The sequence below is a fragment of the Drosophila navojoa genome, chromosome 5 (genome assembly GCF_054131105.1).
Source record: "Drosophila navojoa isolate 15081-1374.11 chromosome 5, UAZ_NAV_1.0, whole genome shotgun sequence".
In the NCBI taxonomy this organism is placed as follows: domain Eukaryota; kingdom Metazoa; phylum Arthropoda; class Insecta; order Diptera; family Drosophilidae; genus Drosophila; species Drosophila navojoa.
Genome location: NC_142893.1, coordinates 7,916,732 through 7,939,915, shown reverse-complemented (window position 1 = coordinate 7,939,915; position 23,184 = coordinate 7,916,732). Strand labels below are relative to the sequence as shown.

The 23,184-nt window shown below is 37.3% G+C and overlaps 1 protein-coding gene and 1 long non-coding RNA gene across 2 annotated transcripts; both read left to right on the top strand.

Moving 5' to 3' along the window:
* The first annotated feature begins 1,125 nt into the window (after nt 1–1,125).
* sca (scabrous) lies at nt 1,126–20,132 on the top strand. Its single transcript, XM_018106861.3, has 4 exons — nt 1,126–2,008; nt 6,590–7,028; nt 17,190–17,726; nt 17,993–20,132. The coding sequence occupies exons 1-4, from the start codon at nt 1,542–1,544 to the stop codon at nt 18,917–18,919; spliced, it is 2,370 nt and encodes a 789-aa protein (XP_017962350.1). The 5' UTR covers nt 1,126–1,541; the 3' UTR covers nt 18,920–20,132.
* On the top strand, nt 7,035–12,244 carry LOC149091006 (uncharacterized). The gene is made up of 2 exons (XR_016197189.1): nt 7,035–11,275; nt 11,328–12,244. It is a non-coding gene; the product is annotated as an uncharacterized LOC149091006 (long non-coding RNA).
* Nucleotides 20,133–23,184: the final 3,052 nt, after the last annotated feature.

Sequence of the window (23,184 nt, the reverse complement as noted above, 5' to 3'; positions counted from 1 at the left end):
GTTGCAACACTCAAAAATATTCAACAATAGACGAGGAAATTTGCAGTGTTTCTTTTTTTTTTTTTTTATATATAAAGGAAGATTGCAGCTGATGATATAATGCTGGACATTTTGAGTTGTAGTAAAGCCAAAAGAGCAGAGCTTTAAAACTAAGCGGGTTTAGCTTGATCTTATGAATGTATTTTATGTAGCTATTAATCATAATCTTCAGATAGACCTAAAGAGAGCGATAGACCAAGCAGCATAGCATAGACATCTGATAAAAATGCAACACTAATTGGGTGCATTGTATGTCCTTAATATTATGAGCAAATATTTATTAATTGTACTAAAAGAACTTTCTGGAGTTAACTGAAGTAACTAAATATATTTAAGCTAAAATAAAATACAAAAATAATCCGCATTCCCTCACAAATTATTTACCCTCAATCCAGAAAATTCTAAAGCAAATCATATTACGAACTCAGCGTATATAAAAGACCCTCATAAATGATCTTCAATCAGTAAATAAATATTTTAAATGTCCTCACCTTTTTTTTTTGAAATAGCTTTTAAAAAGTGTTAAATATAAAGCCAATAAAAAAAAAAATAAAAAGCTGGCAAAAACTCACCTGGTTGAGCCGTTGAAGGTCTGACAGCTGCTGTTTGCTGTTCGAATGTTGATTCACCGCAGGCGCGCCATGTGCCACAAGGATATGCACAAGGATAACACAAACACACTCACTTAAGCACACACAGGTAAAGCTGCAAAAAAGAAAGCAAGACCACCCAAGTACAGTTAGCTAAGAGCTGAGCTTAAGTAAATGTATTAAATAGAATTGCTTAGGATAATCACAATTATTATCAATTGACGATAGTTTAGCAACAGACTCCCAGTTGCCATGGCAGCCTTAAAGAGAGCAGGAGTCAGCGCGCTCTTAAATTTGCCTTGAGCGCGCTCTCTCACTCCCACACACACACGCACATTGGCTCTCTTAGCATGGACAACCTGTTCTTTGGCCTGCTTGTTGCATGCTCTTCAGCCTCGCACTATGCGCGCACGCTCTCTTTGTTGCTGAGCGTCGACGTCGACGTCGACGTCGTCGTCCACCGGCTGGCGGGCTATAAAAGCGCAGCAGCTGCTGCGCGCCGCTTTAGTCGAACGACAAGCGTCGCGTCAACTGCATCTCGTGCACAGGCGAGCAGCAGCCAATCTCAAGTGAAAGTTTGACAATATTTTCCACGTGAGACGAATTCGAAGTGTGCGTGTGTCCGTTAACCGTGACTCGTGTCTGTGTGTGCGTGCGTGTGCGTGATTCACTTTAAGCCGCTTAGAGCGAGCGGCAGCACGAGCTCTACAAAAACGTGCACTCAGCAAACATAAAAAGGAGTCGCGCATAATTCGAATATTCTAAAAGGTGGTCATGAAACGTGCTCAACATTTGCATAAATATCAAATGCCACCAAAATACTAAAAAATCATCAAAGCAAGAAAACAAAAAGTAACTGTGCTTGAATTTAAAGTAAGCAACAACAACAACAACAACAAACTGCCACGAAAAATGTTGCGTTTAAGAGCGCTCATCGTGATCGTTGCGTTGGTTGTGGCAGGCGCGCGTGGCGCCACCACCAGCAGCGGCAACATCCTCGTCAGCGACGAGAACAACATGTTGCGCGATGCCCAAACAGCCGGCAGCACGGCTCCAATTGCAACGGCAACGGCAACGGCAGCGGCGCCCGCCTCATCCAGCGTGGAGCTGCTGCGCTTTGTGAACGAGGACGAGGACAACAACGAATTGGAGCTGCTGTCCGGTGGCAAGGATGAGCAGGATGCGGATGCGGATGCCACCGAGAAGAATCTGAAACTGGGCGATCAGGTGCGACTGCTAACGAAGCAATTGAATGCGCTGATGACGCGGCGGCGCGAGGATTACGAATTGCTCGAACATAATTTACGCAAATCCCTGAGGCTCACCACGGACGCGGCCAGCGTCGATGCGGATATGCGCAGCGAATTGGACCAATTGAGGTGAGCTGAACTAACACACACACACACACACACACTAACTTAATTAGATGCAGTTGCCTGCTCGAATCGTCTATGCCACTGGCCCACAATTCATTTACAACTTGCAACTTGCAACTTGCGACTTGCAACAAGCAACTTTTGCAGCTCTGCCTTAACTTTAGTCGGAAGTTGTTGAACAAAAGTTTTTGGTTCTCTCTTTTTTACGAGCTGCTCGTAATGCTGTCTGCCAGCCAGACATCCAACTCATTAATTTCGTGGGCGTGGCTGTCACTAATTTTTTACAGCCACACAGAGACAGAGCGCGTGAGAGATGTGAGCGTTTTATTTATTTAATTTTTTATTTGTATTTTTTGTTTTTGCGCACGCCTGAAGCCAATTTGGCAGCGCCTCAAAGTAGGCGACACTTTTGCGCCTCGCTGACTTTTCGCTTGTTTTCATTTATTTGGGATACTCTATGCTGAGGGTATTGTGGTTTTGTTTGGGCAATTTGTTGAAGGAATTGTTTATTTGAGATGTAAATTTGTTTTTTTTTTTTAAATATATATATAAAAATAAATATTATTATACATATATAAAAAGGGGACAAGAAAAAGATTTAAATTCTTATTTATTAACGAAATATATATTATTATGCTACAGCATACTCAAAGCGCATATAATCAGTTATTAATATTATGTAACATGTTTTATTGTAACATTTATTTAGTAGAAATAAATGTAAAATAATTACATTTTTTGTAAAAATTTCTTTATTTTCATTTCAGTTTTACTCTCATAAAATAAAAATAATAAAATTTATAAATTAAATAAAAATATGTATATAATAATAAATATTTTATTTATTTTTATTTAATATGTATACAACAATACATATTTTTATTTAATTTATACATTTTATAAATTTGTAAAAAATATATATATATTTATATATCTTCTAAAAGATCTTACTGAATGTAGCTCTATATAAATATAAAATATAATAAATATATAACTATTTATATAAATCACTTGCTTTAGATCAAAAATTGAATGCCTTTTACATAATAAATTAGTTTCAATATTTATAGAAATAAAATTGCAATTTACAAATAAAATAAAAAAGAAGAATTCCTCAAACCCAAACGAGCAGACATTTAAAAATCTCTTATCTCTTATATAGAATATAACCAAAACGTCTTCCATCACACAGCTGCCAATCAATCAATCAAACCATTACGATTTCTTATTTATATCAATATCGTTTTAGCTTGCAAGTGAAGGACATTGAAACTTCGTTTCAGTCTTCAGGCCAAATGCTTGTCTTTTATTTGTGCCTCGGCATTCGCTCTGTTTGTATTTGCTGTTGTTGTTGTTGTTGGCACAAACGCAACTTAATTTAAACAAATAAGAAAATCGTTCCGCAAAAAGAAGAACTGAGTAAGCAAGCCAAGCCAAGAAATCCAGTTCCCTAAGCAGCTTAGCATTTGATAAGAGCCCGACACTCAGGCAGCACGTTGATGAATTCTGATTTCTGATTTCTGGCCTGGGCCAAGCCCCCGTCAAAGTTTCTTTTTCACTTTTGTGATTTGTGTTTGTTGTCTTTGCCGACTTGGCTGACTAATAATGATTGTCTCATCGACACACACACGCATACGCACACACTCGCACACATATCACTGTTGATCTAGAGCAAAGGACAACAAAAATGGCGCTCACTTAATTTACTGTACAAATAGCTTTGGCTAGTTTTGCTGTTGTTGTTGCTGTTTGCTCATGTCGTGAACGTCGTAAACTTTGTCACTGACACCGTAAATAATTCAACACACGCGTGTGCCACACACACACACACACACGCACATACATAAGTAGCAGGCAAGTTTGCCAGGGCCAGTCAAACGTCATGTCAACTGTGGTTTATGTGTCACAGCCCCATGGTACCACACCCCCACCACGCCCCCACTCACTGCTTGGGTGATCCATTAAACTGGTGGCCATTTGCCTCCACTGATTTGGTCTAAATTTGTTGGCGCATTCAGCGCATTTCCCATTGCAGCTTCCATTTGATAATTAAAATGTGCGCACAACACACACACACACTAACACACAACATGCACACACACGCATGGAGTTTTCTTCAGCGTTAGGCATGTTGTTTTCCTGCACATTTTCAATTTGCTTCATGTCATTGACAGCATATCCAATTTTTACTTGAATGACATGCGCTGCGTTCACTTTTTCATATAAAAATTCTTTTATTTTGCTTTATTTTTTTATTTTCTATGTTGTTTACAAAAGACGCGCGCACTCGCAGAAAAAAAAAAGTGAACGCGTTCTGCTGCAGCCATGCGAGAAATTGTAGTTGCTTTTGTGTAGAAAACACAATAGTCTGCTCTTCTTCTTTTTTCCCCATTTTTTTAATTTTTAACAAAATTTTGTTCTTTGCTTTTTGTTGTATTTTTGCAATTTTAGCTATACACTCTCTAAAATGTTTAAATAAATTGAGCTACCTCATGTAAGCGAGCCATTGAAGCTGCGATTGAATGCATTCGTGTTGTTCAAATGCGATCAAAATTAAAATATATATACATGCACATATAAATTTATTAGAGATTTTCATTTTTACTATATGAGTAAATAGAAGGATTTTGATTGAAAGCAACTGAAGCATAAATTGCATTCGGTTGGGTTAACTGAGCTTGGATTGTGGATATGTGGATGAATGTATATTTGTTAATTTACTATCTACACAAAGAGGGAGTCTGAAGAAACATTAAAGGGTTTAAAGAAATATTTAATGTTGGGAAACATAATTTGAAGTAAAGCAGTAGAATATTTATTTAATTGTAAATTACAAGCAAAAAATTTTAAAAAAATTCAATTTTCTCTTTTTATTTATTTATTTAAATTACATATTTGTTTTTATATTTTTTTTTATTTAATATTGAATTTTTAAATAATGTTCCTTTTATTATTTATTTTTTTATTGATGTTTTTTTTTTTTAAATTGATAAATAACATTTTGAAAAATTTTAAATTGTGAATATTTATTAGAATTCAAATATATAAAAAAAATTATATATATTTTTTATCAAATATTTTAGAAAATATTGCATTCGGATATTTATGCAATTTTTATGTTTTGAAAATTATATAATCAACTCCAATGCAGAAGCAAAAATATAATAAAAAAAAATCAAATTAAATCCTTTATATTTTCACAACTTTCTGTGAAATTCTCAAACAAAACCTCAACTAAATTTCAGCCACATAGCAAACTACGTTTTCTATGGTTTCACTGAACAGATAAATGCCTCGAGCCATTACGAACTTTTATACATTTCATTCAGCATATTTTACAATCAAATTTTTGCATTCAAGTCCAAGCCCTTCACGTAAATGAGCCAATTACTGCCAACAGTTTAAGCAAGAATTTTCCACATTTTTAATCAAATACGCGCACTTAAAAAATTAAATGAAAAAAAGGGACGAAGGAACTAACCAGCATTTTGCGCGCTCAACTCGGTTGTAACTGAGCGTGTAGTTAAAAGCCAGAAAAACTTCTCAAGTCGTCAAATTTACAGCGCACACACACACGCACAACTGCAGGCGTGCATAAGTCAGGCGCACGCAAATTGAAATATTACGTATACGCAACATTGCCAACCAAAATGCTGTAGCATGAAGAAGCAAAAGTTTTTCATGAAAATTTCATGTAGCTTTGCTCTTTTGACAGTGAAAAATAAAACAGCAGCAGCAACAGCAGCCGGAGCAGCTGTAGTCGGGCGGCAAAAAAAAAAAAAAAAAACAAAAGTACAGAAAACTTTTCTATGTGATAGAGTGGGAAGCAGCAGGACTTGAAAGACACCTCGCTACACACATACACACACACACACATACACACACTTGGCGTGCGCCTTCAGCTCTTCCGACTGACTACTTTAATTGTCTGAAATGCCACAAAAATGCGCTCAAGTTTTGAGGCTGGCGCCTGCCAGCTGCCACAAGTGCTACAACATTTTCATTTTCACATTTTCCCCAACTTGTTTCGCTTGTTGTTGCTATTGTTTTTTGACGCTAAGCAAAATTTATTTTTGCCACACTTGAACAATATTTGCAATTGTTGTTGCTTGTTTTTTCGGTTTTTGCGGTGGAAAAGTTCTTGATTTTTTTGTTGTTTTACATTGTTGAATTTGATTTGAGTTTGGTATTCGTTTTGGCAGCTTTGCACTATGCACTGCTGCGGCGCCTAATTGAAAAACTGCATGAAAATGACGTTGCTTTTCCATGTAAGCCTCACGCCCAAATCCCATTAACACGCGCGGGCGCTCCATCGCGCTGCTTTTTGGCCACACAGGCAATTAAGCCGTCCGCTTGCCTGAAAATGTCAATTTAAATTAGATTCTGTCGGCGTCGCAGAGGCGGGGGCGCTGCACGTTGCAAAGTCAATTAAAATGTTACGCATACGCGCCGTGTGCTGCATATTCATTTGCCAGCTGACCGGCTAATTAAGCAAACCGAAGTACAAAATACGTTTCAAATATAATCTATGCTAATCTCACGTTCTCTTCTTCTTCTTCTTCTTGCCACTTTCTGATTTAACAGACGCGAAATGCAAACGCTGCGCGCCACCCACAGCGGCAACAAAGAACGCCTCACCGTCGAGTGGCTGCAGCAGTCCATATCGGAGATACGCAAACAGCTGGTGGAGCTGCAGCGCACCGCCGGCAGCGTGGCCAAGGATGTGCGCCATGGCGGCGCCGCCTACGAGGACCTGGCGACCATACGCAACGACTATCAGCAGCTGAAGCTGGAGCTGGCCGCACAGCGTGAGCGCCAACAGCAAACGGAGGTGATTGTTCAAGAGCTGCGCGAGGAGCTCCTGCAGCAGGAGCAGGAATACAAACATGACCTGAATAGGCAGCAGCAGCAGCAACAGCAACAGCAAAGGCAGCTAAATGCCAATGCAATTGCCAAGGAACAGCAGACGGAGCAGTCGGCCAGCATTGAGGAGGATAGCAGCAGTCAGGAAAGCAGCCAGGAGGTGAGTAAACACACACACACATACGCAGCGCAGTCCGTGCTCAACTTTATGCTAATGATCAGATAAGCACGCAGCACACACACGCATACACGCGCACACATACATCCACACACACTCAGGTGTGTGCTTCAAGTTTTATGGCTTTGAAATTTTTGCCTTTGTTGCTTCTGCTGCTGTTTTAAGTGCGCTCATAAAGAGGCCCGTCGGCCACCCTACACGTCCCCACCCCTCTCCCTATCTCTCTCTCTCTCTGTCCTCCTATTGCCATTATCTGCCCATTTTATGCCTCATTTTATACCTGACTGCCGTGGCCATTGTTTTGGGGTAGCTCTCGTTTGCCAGCTGAGACACGATGTGCTAACGAGCCGAGTGCCCAAGCCGACTCGAGTACATTGCCTGCCCTGCCTCAAACTTCCTCCCCTCCCTCTCATACTCTCTCACACTCTTTGTGTGTCCTTACTTTTTAATGGCGCCTCATATGCTGCTTAAATTACTCATACGCACCGCAGGACGTCAACATATTTAATATTTAATGCTAACTCCTCGCCCCGGGCAGCCACTTAGACCCACACGCAGACACACTCACAGACACACACACACACAACTCTTCTTTCAACTGCTGTCTGTTCCTGTCTCCATGCCTAACTGAATCATTAACATTAAGGTCAGGCAAATCGCAGACAGCGCCGACGGAACAACAGCATGCTAACAACTTTTAATTATAATTAAAGTCAATAAAAATGCGCCTGGCAAAAGTGAAAGTTAAATGTAATCTTCAAGGGCAGCCACCTCTATCAGATACCCTGTATAGCATAATGCAATAGTTAGCATAATTAAATTGTTGAAATATGCCAACTAAACATGCAATGCCAACTCACAAGAGAGCAGCAAAGGGCCAATAGAAAAAGAGAGTGACAGACAGAGAGAGAGAGATAGAGAGAGAGAGAGAGAGAGAGAGAGAGAGGAACTAAAAAAGAGAATATTTATGGTATATTATTATTAAATATATACAATATTCTTATATATTGAAAGCTCTCCACATAAATTTATTAATTTGCATTTTACATGGTAAGCAGTGCTATTAATTTTCAAGCAATTTATCAACACTACATCCATGTTAAGCTTCTGAGTGGCTTACAATACAATTGCATTTACATGGCTGCAAACATTTCTTAAATTCTTAAATTCATTTAATTGAGTAAAAATTTGTAATTGTGTTATAAAATATATTTTAAAAGCCGCAGAAGAAGAAAATTCAGTTAATTGCCATTTAAGCTACTTATGTAAATGAGTATAACAGTTTGTATAAAAATTCGTATAACAGTTAAGGTAGCAGTTTAGTTAACAGTTGCTATTGATATAACAATTTAAATGGCAATTATTAAAGCAGATTGTAAAAGAGTTTATAGGAGACTTTAAATATTATTTCTACAGCAAATTCTTAACTCTAGCTTCAGCTTCAGCTTCAGCCTCAGCTTCAGATTCAGCTTCAGCTTCAGCTGTAGCTCCAACTCCAACTGTAGCTCTAGCTCTAGCTTCAGCTCTAGCTTCAAGTGTTGTCTTCAACTTTAGCTCTGCCTCCAGCTTCGGCTACATCTTTACTACCAGCACTAACTCTAGCTCCAGCTCTAGCTCTCACCAATTTGACTTTGCTTCAGTTATTGAAGCTAGCAGTGCTTTATTTTCGATTAACTAAAAGGCATATCTGTTGACCCAGCATCCCAATTTTGTTGTTGCCTCTCAAGTGAACTCCTTTCGGTTCTGCTGCGCAAACAAACTAACGACAGATATTTGAGAGCACAGCCAACAGGTAAAGCCGCAAAATGTGTTTCTCAACTGAGGGCACTGCACAGAAAAACATGAATAAAAAAAAAATGCACAAAAAAATACATCAAAAAACTTAAATTGGAACGTTGTGCGCTTCATTAAAAGGATTATGCGACGCCCATATGCATGCGGTTGCCTCACAAAATATGTCAGCAAAATGACCCAAAAAAAACACAAAAAATAAGAGGAAGAGAAGTAAACCGAAAACCGAAAACTGGTTTACAGACACCTGTTTACCGAATGTGCCCCCCGCCTTCCGCCTGCAGCCTCCAGCCTTATGCTTCATGCTGCCCTTTGTCGCTTTGAAGTTTCTTCTGATATTTAGCAGAGAAATTTGCTGGACTATGGCTATACCCTGCGCTGCTTGAGCAGCTGATTGAAAAGCGAACACAAAGCAATTACATATAGCCACTCAGCCAATACAAATTTTGACCACAAATTGCAAAAAAAAAAAAGAATTAACAAAAAAAATAAAGGGCAAACAAAACCAATAAAAGCAATGAAAACGATAAAACGTGCAGTCAGGCGTTGTAAGCGGCTTTCACAAGAGACGCACTCGAATCAGTTGGAGTGCAGGACGATAACTCACACACACATGCACACACACGCACACACATTAATGTTAAAGGGCACGCCTGGTACTTTTCGTATATACATATGTCTATAGAATGAAATTGCTGAAAATTGCAAACAAAAAGCAGGAAATCACCTTTTAATCGCCCTCAGCATTTTTGTGGCAAAGCGAACGAAAGGTGAGAGGGTGCGAGGGGCAGATTGTGCAGAAAAATGTTGGTATATAACGCCAGCTGCGCTGTCAGAGACCAGCCTGACGGCTGCTGTCGCTTTTGTCTTGCCAAAACATTTTGGCCCCTACACAGGTCCCCACTTTTTATTTTTTTTTGTTCGTTGTTGGCCAACAAGAGAGCAGATGCTCTTGAGTGCCTTGATAATCAGTTAGTGTGTGAGTGCCTGTGTGTGTGTGTCTGTGTGTGATTGTATGCGTTTATGATGCGCGCGATGCTTCAGCACAATTTGATCCTTTTCATTATTTTTAGGTTTTCGCTGTTGTTTTGTTGTTGTTTTATGCCACATTTCCCACCAAAAAAAACCCAAAACAAAAAAGAAGCGCTTCACTCTCTGACAGCAGGGACCAAACAGCAGTTAGCCAAAAACCTGTCTTTTCACCTTGCTAGCTAAAAAATTATATATATATATATATATATATATATATATAACAAAATGGCAAAAAGCAATTTACAAAAAATAAAAATAAATTATTTTGAGAGCGCTGCAAGCCAGAAATTAGGTTAAGTTAGAACAAAGCGCATGGCACAACAATCAAAATTGTGCAGGTGGCCGCAGAAAATAAAAAGTGTACAACAACAAAAATTACATAAAAAAATTTGAAAACATGTTCTTGCTCCCTCTCCGTGTGTGATTAAATTAAATCAACTGTATCTAATTTGATTAAAATTTGAAAAGCAAAACCAAGTACACAGAAAAGCGCGCGCAATTTGTGCAAAAATGTTAAGCCAAAACCCCAAGGGGAATGCCTTTGAAGGAATTAAGCTAACAGAGGCAAAGCACACTAATTTCATTTCAGTGTTAGTTAACGTTTTGCAGACATGTGTATAAGCTTGTATTCCCAAAAGTTGTTTTGCTTTACATTGCTGCAACAACAAAAATAGTACGGAAAACATGTTCCTAAATGGTTCATAGTTAGGCTAGTTCGCAGTTCGTCAAAAGAACTATTAAATGGTTCATTACTGGCTCAAAGCATTGTTAACTAACTGAGCTTTTTCGCGCTTTATTTTTTATGGAAAATATTTCTAGGTTATTTTATAACAGTTTTTATGTTAAAATATGCCAGCCAATTTTTGTCAGACTAAAAAAAATATTTAGAAAATGTATTGTAAAAAGTTCATAGCTGGTTCGCAGCTAATTCACTAGCTGAAAAAACTCTAATCGAATTCCTGTATTGGCTAGCTTTTGAAGACTATAAAAAACAGCTTCTATATTTTTCATAAAAATGTTTTGTTAGAGAAAATGTCTTGTTAGCGATAGCTGTAATATAAAATAAAAATATATAAAAAAAACTCACATAGTTTAAAACTAGTTCACAGCTAGCTCACATATTTAAAAACAAAGTCTCTGAATTAAAGTTCAATTTGTGAACAGCCTTACAACTATATATAGATTAAAAAATGTTCTTATCTCAACATTTCCTTAAACCTAAATCTAAGCCTCTATCTTATATTATGAATAGCCCTTTGAAAGCTGCTTCACAAATTCCATTCAAGTCCAAAAATAAATGGCAGCTCCACATTTATTTAAATTGAACCCAAGCCATAATAGATAAAGGACAAGTTGCCATAGATAATGAAGACAACCACAAGTCGAAGTTCCTTCTGTCTCCCTCTGTCTATCTCTATATAAAACTATATCTCTCTCTCTCTCTCTCTGTCTATCTAGTTGCCAAACTGGCTCGTTCAATTGATAAAAATTTCTATCGAGACAAGTTTACAGTGGGGACAATATTTATTTGGGTCTGGCCGGGGTTATGGCAATTGCCAATCATTCTGACAGCTAACACGGGCAGACAGTAAAAGCCTCTCTCCGGATTGTATATACATATATATACATATATATTTATTTGATACTGTTGGCACTTAGTTGAATTGGCTGGGCTACTAATTGAACTGGAATTGATGGCAAGACCTTTTGGCCAGAGCCCTGAAATGTGAAGACGCAGCTGCCAATGACAAGTGACTCTCGACCCAAAAATGAAAAAAGAAACGATGTTCTAATTGCGATGTGTGCAGATTTATAACAAAGCATATTGCTTGTAACATACAGCTAGACACCAGCAAGAGTCACACACGCACAAGGACTCCAGATTAAGCTAAAGTCTCTGATATAACAAATCGCATGATGGAAGCTGTCACTAGCAACAGTTGAACGCAAATATTTATCATTGGTTATTGATGCGACTGTTGCCAGCAGCAGGACAGCTGAACAGCCCAATACAAAACGCAAAGCAGCAGCAGCAGCAGCAGCAATATACGAGTAAACATATATCGCATACACATATGAGAAACTTGCTGTTAAATTAGCCAGGCAAACAAATGCGGCACAGACACAAAAGCAGGCACAGCAGCCGCAGGGGCTAGAGAGAGGCAGTAGGAGCAGCAGCAGGGGAGGGGACACAGCATCAGCAGCAGTAGGAGCTAGAGTAGCAGAGTCAGTCGGAGCAGCAGTCAACGTTGAGAAAATCAGTATCCGGTTTCAGACACAAGAGACTCAAACAAAAAAAATTGTTTTTGGAACTTTTTTGTTTTTGTATACCCTAATAGAGGTTACTTTAATATTGCGAATGCATTTGCAACAAAGTGTAAATAAATGGATTTGGAGCATTGTGGAAGAACTTATGCAACCAATAAAAAATAAATAAATAAATAAATAAAAATATATAAAAATATAAATGTAAAAAATAAAAAAATATATATAAATTAAAAAAAAAAATATATAAAAATAATGAATTCTGTACATTTGAAACAAGCTCTGTAATTGTTTACAATTTAATATAAATGTTAGAATTTTGACAAGGTCTTAAAAAACATTTTAAATTTAAAAAAAAAAAATAATATAAAATAAAATGAAAAGAAATAATAATAATAAAATTTAATAATTATAATTTTTAATATATTCAAAATAAAAAAAATATTTACAAAATAATTTTATATATTACAGAGTATCAGACTTTATTGATTCATATCACTCACTTATATCACATAAATGATAAATGAAATTTATATCCTAAGTTATTCGTAGACAATTCGCGCTATCTTCAATCACATTTTACATATTTTTTGCTGCCTATTCTTTTCCTTTCTAGAGCATCTAGCATTCGCCCATGTCCCGCTCACCTATATTTATGCTCCTGTAATTTTTTTTATTTGTTTTTTTTTTTTTTCTTCCTTTTTTTGTTGGCCTTGGTTAGCTTGGGTTATATTCTATAGCACATGAGTGGGCTCCAGCAGCATTTTACCTTATTTATGTTGATATTTGTGCTGGCTTTTGTTTTATGTTACTTTTCTTGCCTCCAAAAGTTACCCGCCCGCCCTCGCCCACCAGCTGCCTGCTGTCTGCTGTCTGCTGCCTCGCTGGCAATTTGTTTGATTGTTGGAAGTGCTTGTATATATTTTCGGTAACCATAATCATTTCGCTTTTGTGTTGTTGCTGTTACTGTTGTGCGATATTTGCATATATGCAGTGCTCGTAGTTGATATTTATTTTATGAGCGAAATTATCTTTATTGAAACCCGGGCATACTCCTGAGACCCGGATATACATATGTGTGTGTGCTCAAGCTAGTAGTGCGTAGCATGTTTCTATTACTCAAGCAGAGCTCAAAGCTTATCCCCAGCGACATCGAGTCGATTTATGTGCATAAATATTTACATATATATTATATGTATGTATATACTCTATATTTATTTATGCTATTTGTGCTTGAGCTTTGGTTTTCCATTTGGTTTTGGTTTAAAGAGCGCTCGCTCTCTCTCTATCTCTTTCTCTCTTTTCTGAGCCGTTTCATGCCAACTCTTTTGATTAAAAATTTTGCTTTTTGTGAAACTGCGCGGCAATATTTGCGCATATTTAGTTTTAAATTATGCACACGTTTGCCATTTGGCCACGAAAAAATAAATAAAAAAAGAAGTCCTACCAATGTTGGCACCTAAATGCGCATTAACTTAATGGCATTTTGTGGCACTCACACACACACACAGAGTTCCTCCCTCTCTCTCTGTGTGTGGGTGTGTGCAACTTTTTGAGCGGCACACAAAAGTCCTATTAAATTTTTACGACAATTCAGCGTGGAGCAGGAGCCGTAGAAGGAGCAGCAGCCGCAGGAGCAGCAGTCATCGCAGCTTTTTCTATTTGTGCTGCACACACAGACACACACACACACACACATCGAGCAGCAGCAGCTTGTTTGCTGCATAGCCTGACGCTAATAGCAAATCCTTGTTAGCCTTCACTTGAGCACAACATGTAAAATTTCACTTTAATCCTTGCTGCGACCCAAGCGTTTTATGCATTTTACATATATATATGTATGTATGTGTATATGTGTGTGTGGCTTTGCAAATTAATTAGCCGAGCGGCTGCTCCTTCTTGCCTGATTAGCATTTCTTGATTGTTATAGCACACGAGCATAAAATATTTATGCTTCAATTTCAATTTCGATTTCAATTAACGCCGCTGTCACTTGCCACAAATAGCCCCAAAATATACTTAAAATTTTCCACCACTGCCTTGTTAATTGGCCCAACCGAGGCGATTGGCATAAAAGAGGGAGGAGGGTGGAGGGGGGCCAACGCATAAATCACATTTAATTATATTGTTGACATCGTTTTGCCGTAAATCGTGCATCACCTTTTCGATAGGCTCCAGTCAACTTCCTGCACCTACATATATACATATTATATAGACAGTATATAGCTAACATATATTGTACATATATATATATATATATATCTATATTGGCCCCGCTGCGGAACGTGGCGTATTAGCCATGTTCGTGACCTTTCGCATAAAATAGCAAACGGCGCTTCCTCTCTGTTATTTTTTTTTTTTTTTTTTTCTTTTTTTTTTTTTGTGGCAAGGTTTTTTTTTTGTATTTTTGTTGGGCAAGTGGCATCCCAGCTCGCCCAGTTCTGCCAACGTGAACGCCCCCGTCGCCCGTTCCGACGTGCGCTCACGCAAAACAAACAGCAGTTGAAAATTCCTTTAGGTCGCGCTCCGATTGGCCATATAAAAGTTTCGCCTACTCGCACAATTCATATTTTACGCGCAAATTCGTATATATGTAAATAATTGAATTTAAAACGAATAAAAATAGACGCATACCTACTTTAAAATAAAAAGGGACTTTAAAAAATGCGTAAAAACAATTTGGCTGGCTTTTGGCTTGTTTAATATTAAAGCAAATTATTCTTAGTCTTTCGTCATATTATTTAAGATTTTAAATATGCAAATATTAAATTTTTTATTTAATATTTGTTAGCATTGGTTAACATCTGAAACTTCTCTATTATTTAAATTATTTATTTATATATTAATTAATTAATAATTTCCTCCAAGAATAATATCAAAAGCTTGTTAACAGCTTCAACCATTTCAGCCAATTAATAAGTTCAAATGCCCAATAGCAAATGCCAAACAAAAGTTTTTCCCTATTTATAATAACGAAAAATTATTAATGAAGCTACTTTGCGTTCACAATGCTTTGTTTGTTGCCATTGTGAATGCTACAAACAGCAAAGCAAATTGAAAACTTTTTGATTTATAAGCTTGTAATCCGACTTATTTGCTCGCCCACTCCCTTTTCTCACTCTCTCTTTCCCTCCCTCTCTATTTATTCATATTTCCCACTGACTAATTCTCTATCTCTTGCCTCCGTTTTTGTTTGGCTGTGTCGCATAATTAAACAGCGAGGCAAAAATATTACCCTACTCTTCAGCTTGACATCTTCATTCCTCCATTTCGCCACATCTACATCGTCGACTATGTATTTCTGATTCATTAGCAGCATATTTCATTTGGCATTTTCATTCGCTAGTTTTGCTTTATTTGGCAATTATGAGCGCATCTTTGAATGGTGAAGCTTCTCCCTCAAAATATAGATGATATTTCGCAAACTTTTATTTTTAATGAATGACAAGCGAAGCGTGTGTGCTATGATGATATGTATATATAAATATATGTATCTGTATCTGTATCTGTATCTGTTTGTGTTCTGCATCTACATCTGCATGTGCATCTCCATTTGTATCCTTATCTATTTCAATGCTGTTGGCGCATTCATTACATTTGCATTCAGAAATCAGAAATGTGACCCAAATGCCATTACCTTGGTTAACGCCTGTCACTCAGTTAAATTATACTACTACTATATGACTGCGCTGCTACAACTGAAAGATGCAGGAAATGTGGCCTTATTTGAGCGTGCTCAACTACCAAATACCCTGTAGAGTATCTTAAAAACATAAAAAACAATTAAATGTCATTTAAGTGAAAAATATTTGTAATATTGCCGTTGTAAATATTTATTGCTAAAAAATTATTTCCCATATTAATATTATATGAAGGATAAAAAAAAAAATATTTTTAATAAAAATAAAAATAAAAAAAAAATGTGTGTAATAAAAATTTCAATTATAAAAATTCTATTAAAATTTGTAAACATTTTTAATATTGGAATATTTACTTTTTTAACAAATATTATTTATTATAAAAATAAAACATGCATAACAAAAATAAATTATATAAAACATCAAAAACCTTCCATTAAAAAAATATAAAATATATATAGCAAAAGTGCTGTCCGTCATACCCTCTCTACCTACATTTAATGGGTATTCAGTACTAGAAAAAATGCATAAATGAACTTGTGTGCCGCTAACATAGACAGCTGCCAAGTCGCCTTAACTTAAAGTCTATATGAGTGCACACACACCCGCACACACGCACACATACTCACACACACAGACGTAGAGACACTATGTCCCCACTCTCACACACTTAACGCCAGGGATTTGCGCGTTGCTGTCGCTGACATTATTGTTGCACACGCCCTTTATCCTTGCATAGCCTTCGTCTGTGTGGCACTGTGTGTGTGTGTGTGTGTGTGTGTGCGTGTGTGTGTGCGTGTGTGTGTGCGTGTGTGTGTGCGTGTGCGTGTATTTGTGGCAAAGTTGTTTGGCACTGCGGCTGTACGTTATGAAATGCATTTATTATAAATGGATTTAGGATTCAATTCCCTGCACATAATCCCGTGCACATGCATATTACAAGTGCGCTAAGACAACGACAACCGCGACGAAGCAAGCTTAAGAGCGACAATTGACCATGCTCGACTGCGTAAATGTTTCATATTTATGGAGAACTAGAACTTATGACTGTGGCTAGAAATTATGGAAAAATAGAGAACAGCTCTTATAATTTTCTCTGGTATATCTATATAGCCAAGACAGTCATCTCCGAATGCTACAGGGTATACAATTGCATATTTAAGCCAGCTTCCTCAGTAGATATTAGCTTCAGCTATAAAATGTCTGGCCTTAAGCAACAGAAACCCAAATCTGATTTTTATTGATATAGTATATCGATATATGAAAGAAAAAGTACTTAAAACTACTAACGTAACGTCTCATTTATCCCCTATCAACAACCACACGCTGAGTATATAAAGCCCTTACGATTTGTAGCTCTAAGTGTTTCAACGAAAAAAAAAATAATAAATAAATAAAAATTTCTTTCTCTTTGCAGTCGAAATCGCAGTCGAGCAGCGAACTGGCGGACCACAGACGTCGCCACTGTCGCTTCCAGCAGGAGCAGATCCACAATTTGCAGCTGGCCCAGCGCAGCTTGCGCCGGCAGATGAACGAGCTGAAATACCATCACATTGACGAGCGAGTGCGCAGCATTGAGCTGGAGCAGCACCGCATTGCGAATGCCAATTTCAATTTGAGCCGTCAGATAGCGACGCTGGACAAGCTGCACACCTCGATGCTGGAGCTGCTCGAGGATGTTGAGGGACTGCAAAGTAAAATGGACAAGAACATACCCGAGCTGCGACACGAGATATCCAAGCTGGAGTTTGCCAATGCCCAAATCAGCTCCGAACAGAATTTGGTCCGAGAGGAAGGCAAAAATTCCGCACGTTCCCTGCAGGCGATGGCCGTCAGCGTCAGTGCGCTGCAGGAGGAACGCGAGGGAGTTAGAAAGTTGGTCAGCACAGTGGAGCAACTACAGACGAATGTGGATCGCATTCAATCACTGGTCAACAATGAGCTGCACAATAAGGTAAGCAATCTGTTTTAAATATAAAATGACAAAAATCAAATATGATTTAGGCTTTAATATATTTTTAATAAATTATTGATATTACATCTGCAATTCTTAAAAATGATGCGATTATTATAATAACTAATTTTTATTATTTTTTTTTTTTAAATAAATTTTTTTTTTATTTTTAATTTCATTTATTTTAATAAAAATATTTTCATTATAAATATATATTTATTTCTTATTTAATTGATTTCATCTATGATTTTTCTATACACTTTTAGCTTTCGCACCTCAACAAGCCGCACAAGCGTGCACACCATCAAAAGCCACAACAACAACAACAACAATCAGCGCAATTGACGGATTTGCGCACAGATAACGAACTGGCCGAAACTCTGGTGGCTGAGCTGGAGAATGTGGAGGCACAGTACGAGGCGATTGTGAATAAACTGCCGCAGGACTGCAGCGAGCTGTCGACGCATGTGGATGGACTGCATTTAATAGCGCCCGCTGGCCAGCATCATCCACTGATGACGCACTGTGACGCGAACGGCTGGACGACGGTGCAGCGTCGCTTCGATGGCAGCGCCGATTTCAATCGCTCGTGGGCCGATTATGCCCAGGGCTTTGGCACGCCAGGTGGCGAATATTGGATTGGCAACGAGCAGCTGCATCATCTGACGCTGAACAACTGCACCCAGTTGCGCATCCAAATGCAGGATATCTACGATAACAATTGGGTGGCCGAGTATAAGCATTTCTATATCTCGTCGCGTGACGATGGCTATAGACTGCATATCGGCGACTATAGCGGCAATGCGTCCGATGCGCTCAACTATCAGCAGGGCATGCAGTTCTCGGCCATCGACGACGATCGCGATATATCACAGACGCACTGTGCTGCTAACTATGAGGGTGGCTGGTGGTTCTCTCATTGCCAGCACGCCAATCTCAATGGCCGCTATAATCTTGGCCTGACTTGGTTCGATGCCGGTCGCAATGAATGGATTGCGGTCCGCTCGAGCCAAATGCTGGTCAAGCGTCTGCCCAGCGATGTGTGTGCGCCGAGCAGTAGCAATGATGCAGCAGCAGCAGCAGCAGCAGCAGCAGCAATTGCCGCGACAACAACAGCAACAACGGCAACGCCAGTGGTGCCAAGCACAAGGCCAACCACTGTGGTGCAGTTTGTTGCCGCTGCGCAGGCGTAAGCAAACAGTTAGCTGAGCGAAAAAAAAAAAATAAAGAAAACTAAAAGCGAAATAGAGAATAAAACAGCTACAGTGAACCACCAGAGCCATGCCTACTATAGTTTGGAGTGCGTGCGTGTGAAACGCGCAAAAAAAAAAATAGAAAATGAAAACTCAATATATATATATATATATAAATATATATGCGTATATATATATATATGTGTGTATGTGTAAAAATTAACATAAAGAAAGCACGTTTAGCCTCGTGCTGCGTGCGCTTCTTTTGTACATAGCGAATTCTTGTCTAAGTTGTAGTTAATACTATTTCAATGGAGCTTACTAGCCTCGTCAAACACAAAGCCGATGATGAAGAGAAGCAGAGCATTGTGCTTAACAATATACTGTACACTAGGCGTATGCGTAATCTAGCTATAGAATTTATCAACATGGAAATATGCAGCCACACAAAAAAAAAAAAAAAAAAAACAACAAAAAGAAAATCCCCCCCGTCGTACATATTTGTTTTGTCTTTCAGCAGATCTCATAGAGGCATAAGTCAACACGCAGCTCAAAATTTGAAGAAAAGAATAATATCATTACATATTTGGGTAAACATATATACAGCCTATGTATATATATGAATTTAAACAAATAATTCTCCCTCTATTTTCGAGGCATATCATGAGCAAAACAAATAAGTGCGTGTATTGTCTTGCAGTTATTTCCATAATAACATATATATATATAATTAGTGTATAAGTGAAAAGCCAGCTCTAGTGTAGGCATCTCAGACAAATAATAAATATACTTAAATGTCATCGCAGTTGCACACACACCAAATTTCTTTCAACTAAGAAAAGTCTAAAATTATTGGAATTTTTTTTCTATTTTGTGTGTGTGCTTCTGTAGTTTAGTGTTACAACAATTTAAGCGTCCATATCAAGTACATGTGTGTAGACTTGAGCGAAAACAGTCATTAAGTATAGTTCTAATGGTTACTTACGCAATTGCTGATTGCAATTGTTGTATTATATAAATGTTATCAGCGGCAGCAGCAGCAGCTCCTATTCAACTGCTTAAAAACCCAATTTGAAAAAGTATAAAACAAAAAAAAAAGTTCAGCTTAACTCTCATTTTCACTAATGCAACAACAAGTCGTATATGCCAAAGATAACGAGAGCAAAATCCATAAAAAAAAAACAAGTAAAAACAAATATAAATAATATAAAATGCGAAACAAACTATTTTCTGCACTTTTGCATATACCAAAAAATACATAAGAATAATATAAAAATAATAATAATAATTTATAATAATAAAAGTTGCAGCTAGCTTAAGACAAGCATAAACTTTATTACATATATATATGCTTGTTAGTATATATATATATATATATATATATATATATATATATATATATATATATATATATATATATATATATATATATATATATATATATATATATATATATATATATTAATATAAATATATATATACATATACTTGTATACATTAATTTTATGTACGTTACGTATTAAGCGACTCAAAAAGAAAGAAAGAAACAAAAAAAAAAAAAAAACTGGCCAGAGCCAGCGTATTTTACAATAAATGAATTGATGTGAAATTTTTCCCAGCAACAGATTTTTCCTTACGGCATTCAGCAGCTGCATAAATATATCGTATTGCCCAGTGGCTGGCAAAAACTGGTTAAAAACTGGGCGTGAACGAAACAGAAAAAGGGCGGCAGAATAAGTGAAAATTAATATCTAAGGTCTGGCGTGCATTTAATGCCCCATTAGCCTTATTAACTCTGATTTTCTATCATGTTTTTTGCAGGAACTTAAACTCAAGGAATTATAATATAAAGAGCTTAAAATTCTTTTATATTTATATTTAATTATGTTGTTTAAATTCTATGCACACTTATCCAATAAAGTCCAAGGATGCTTAAGCAGATATTTTCTGTTATCATTTGCAAAAATAATTAATTTAATTTATTGATGTGCGACATATATATTTCAAAAATTTTGCTTTAAGCGCTGAGCTGGAAATCATTCCATTATAAACAATTTAAAACAGATTTTTTCAAGCACAAATATTTTGCATTTAATAGATATAAATGAAAATAAAAAATTTCTATTTCATATACACATTTATCTCCTACAATTTATTTTTATTTTTTTTTGTAAAATAAGCAGAAAAACGGTTGCCCTAACAACTTGAATATTTTTGTAAAAAGAAAACTTCTTCAATCAGAAAAAATATACACAGAAAAAGCGAGGTATTTAAATTTGTTTTTCCTTTTTTTTCGAACTCAAAGGTAAGCTTAAAATATACCAGGAATCCGCATAAAATATATGTATATTTTTTTTTTTCTGTGGGAAATGACCAACAAAAGCTGTAAAAAAAATAGAAAACAAGACTTATAAACGCCATGTCAATCTTGAATATATGAGCAACATGACAACGCACTGCTGCGGCACTCAGAGTGTTGCCAATGACAACAACAACAGTCCGAGATATGCTGAATGCATAGATTTATGACTGCATAATACCAAAACACACACAACGTAGCTGTGGGGCAACCAGAACTGACATGCAAGCATGCTGTAAGCCAAGCCAACTAGAGCAATGCCCACAGCTGCGCTTTGGCCGTTAAATGATGTTGACGAGATTTTGTTATATTTTGTTATACTAAAACCTTCTTTAGCTACCATAGAGACTTTTAGTTATTAACTAATATGTAGTTAATGAATGAAGTGTTAAATGTGTGCGCTCAAAAGTATGCTATGATTTTTTGCTGCTCTTTAGCAGAGCTCAGTCAAGCAGTGCACAAAGCAGTGCAAAGGCCAGCTAAATTATTTGATATGTCTGACTGAGTGGAAGGCGGTCTATATGTTCGCCTATCTGTCTCTCTGTACATCCGTCTATCTGTCTCTCTGCCCGTCCGTCTACTATCTAGTATTCTCTATGCAGCTCAGCTCGCCCTGCAGGCATAAGAAGTTTTTCACACCAAAAAAGCTGCAGCAAATCCTTCAAGCAAACGCTCAGCTGCAATTTATCAAGCATGAGAGAGCGCTCTCACTCTCACACACACACACACACTTTAATAATGGAGCAGTGCGCATTTTTTATGCTGCTGCGAATAGCAGCTTATTTCTTCCTCAGCTGCTTTGAGACTCTAATATTGAATATTTTTCAGCATTGACTCTTGACTGGGTAAGCATTGGCATCCATGGTAAGGCATTGGCTGCAGCTAGAAATGTCATTGTAGATTGACGCACTGATCCTTATTTATGCATTTATTTTGCTGACACTTTTTGGCCCCCAAAAATAAAAAGCAGCCAGCTGTAAGTCTAATGCAAGTGCGCTCCGGAAATGTCAGCGAGCACAAAAAATTGCCTTGCAATTTCTACTCTTTATTTTGCTTTCTATTATTATTATTATTTTTTTTCTCTCTCTCTTCATATTTTTTTTGCTTGACATTTATTTGCTGGCTGCGAAAACAAAAATAAATGTAAATAACATTTGGCATTTGGTCGAGCGAAACTCTAGAGGCCCACACACAAGCGCGCTATATATGTATATATAGAAACGAAATTTATATATTCTTTTCTTTTCTTTTTTTTTTGGCTTTTGGCTTTACTTAGGTCAGTCAACAGTTTACAGCGCTTCTGCACCATTTAACCTGAGAACATCTTTGCGTATAAAGTCAAATTTAGTGTGAACTGCCCAAAAAATAAAATAAAATCAAATCAAAAGGAAATGAGCCCTACCTAACCCAAAAACCGACTGGCCATCCAACATTTTTTACACTTTATATATATAAAAATATATATACCACTTTTTTATGCTAGTATTTACAAAGGCCAGCGCTTAAATGAGTAAAGGGAGCACAAATAAAAACTGAAAGCTGCACATTTAAAATGCAAATCTATTCATGGCTCTGCGGTCGTAAGCATCACGAAGTCCGGACCAGCGTCCATCGTCTGTTGGCCGGTGCCCGTTTTCCGTTGTCCGCTGTCCGTTATCCGGAGTCTTGTGCGTTCGCACTTCCGGCAATTAACAATAAGCGTCGCAGAAAGGTAGCTGAATTTTTATTTTTGTGAATAGCTACTTAAATATGGCAGCCATATTAACTATCTGAGATAGCTAGCTCCTCTTTGTGTTGACGCTCTGAAGTGAGAAGCTTTTCAGGCACTTGCGATTATGTGTGAAAATGGAAAGCAGGAAGAAGAAGATGCCCGAGACAAAGTAGAGGAATTATATATATGATGGAA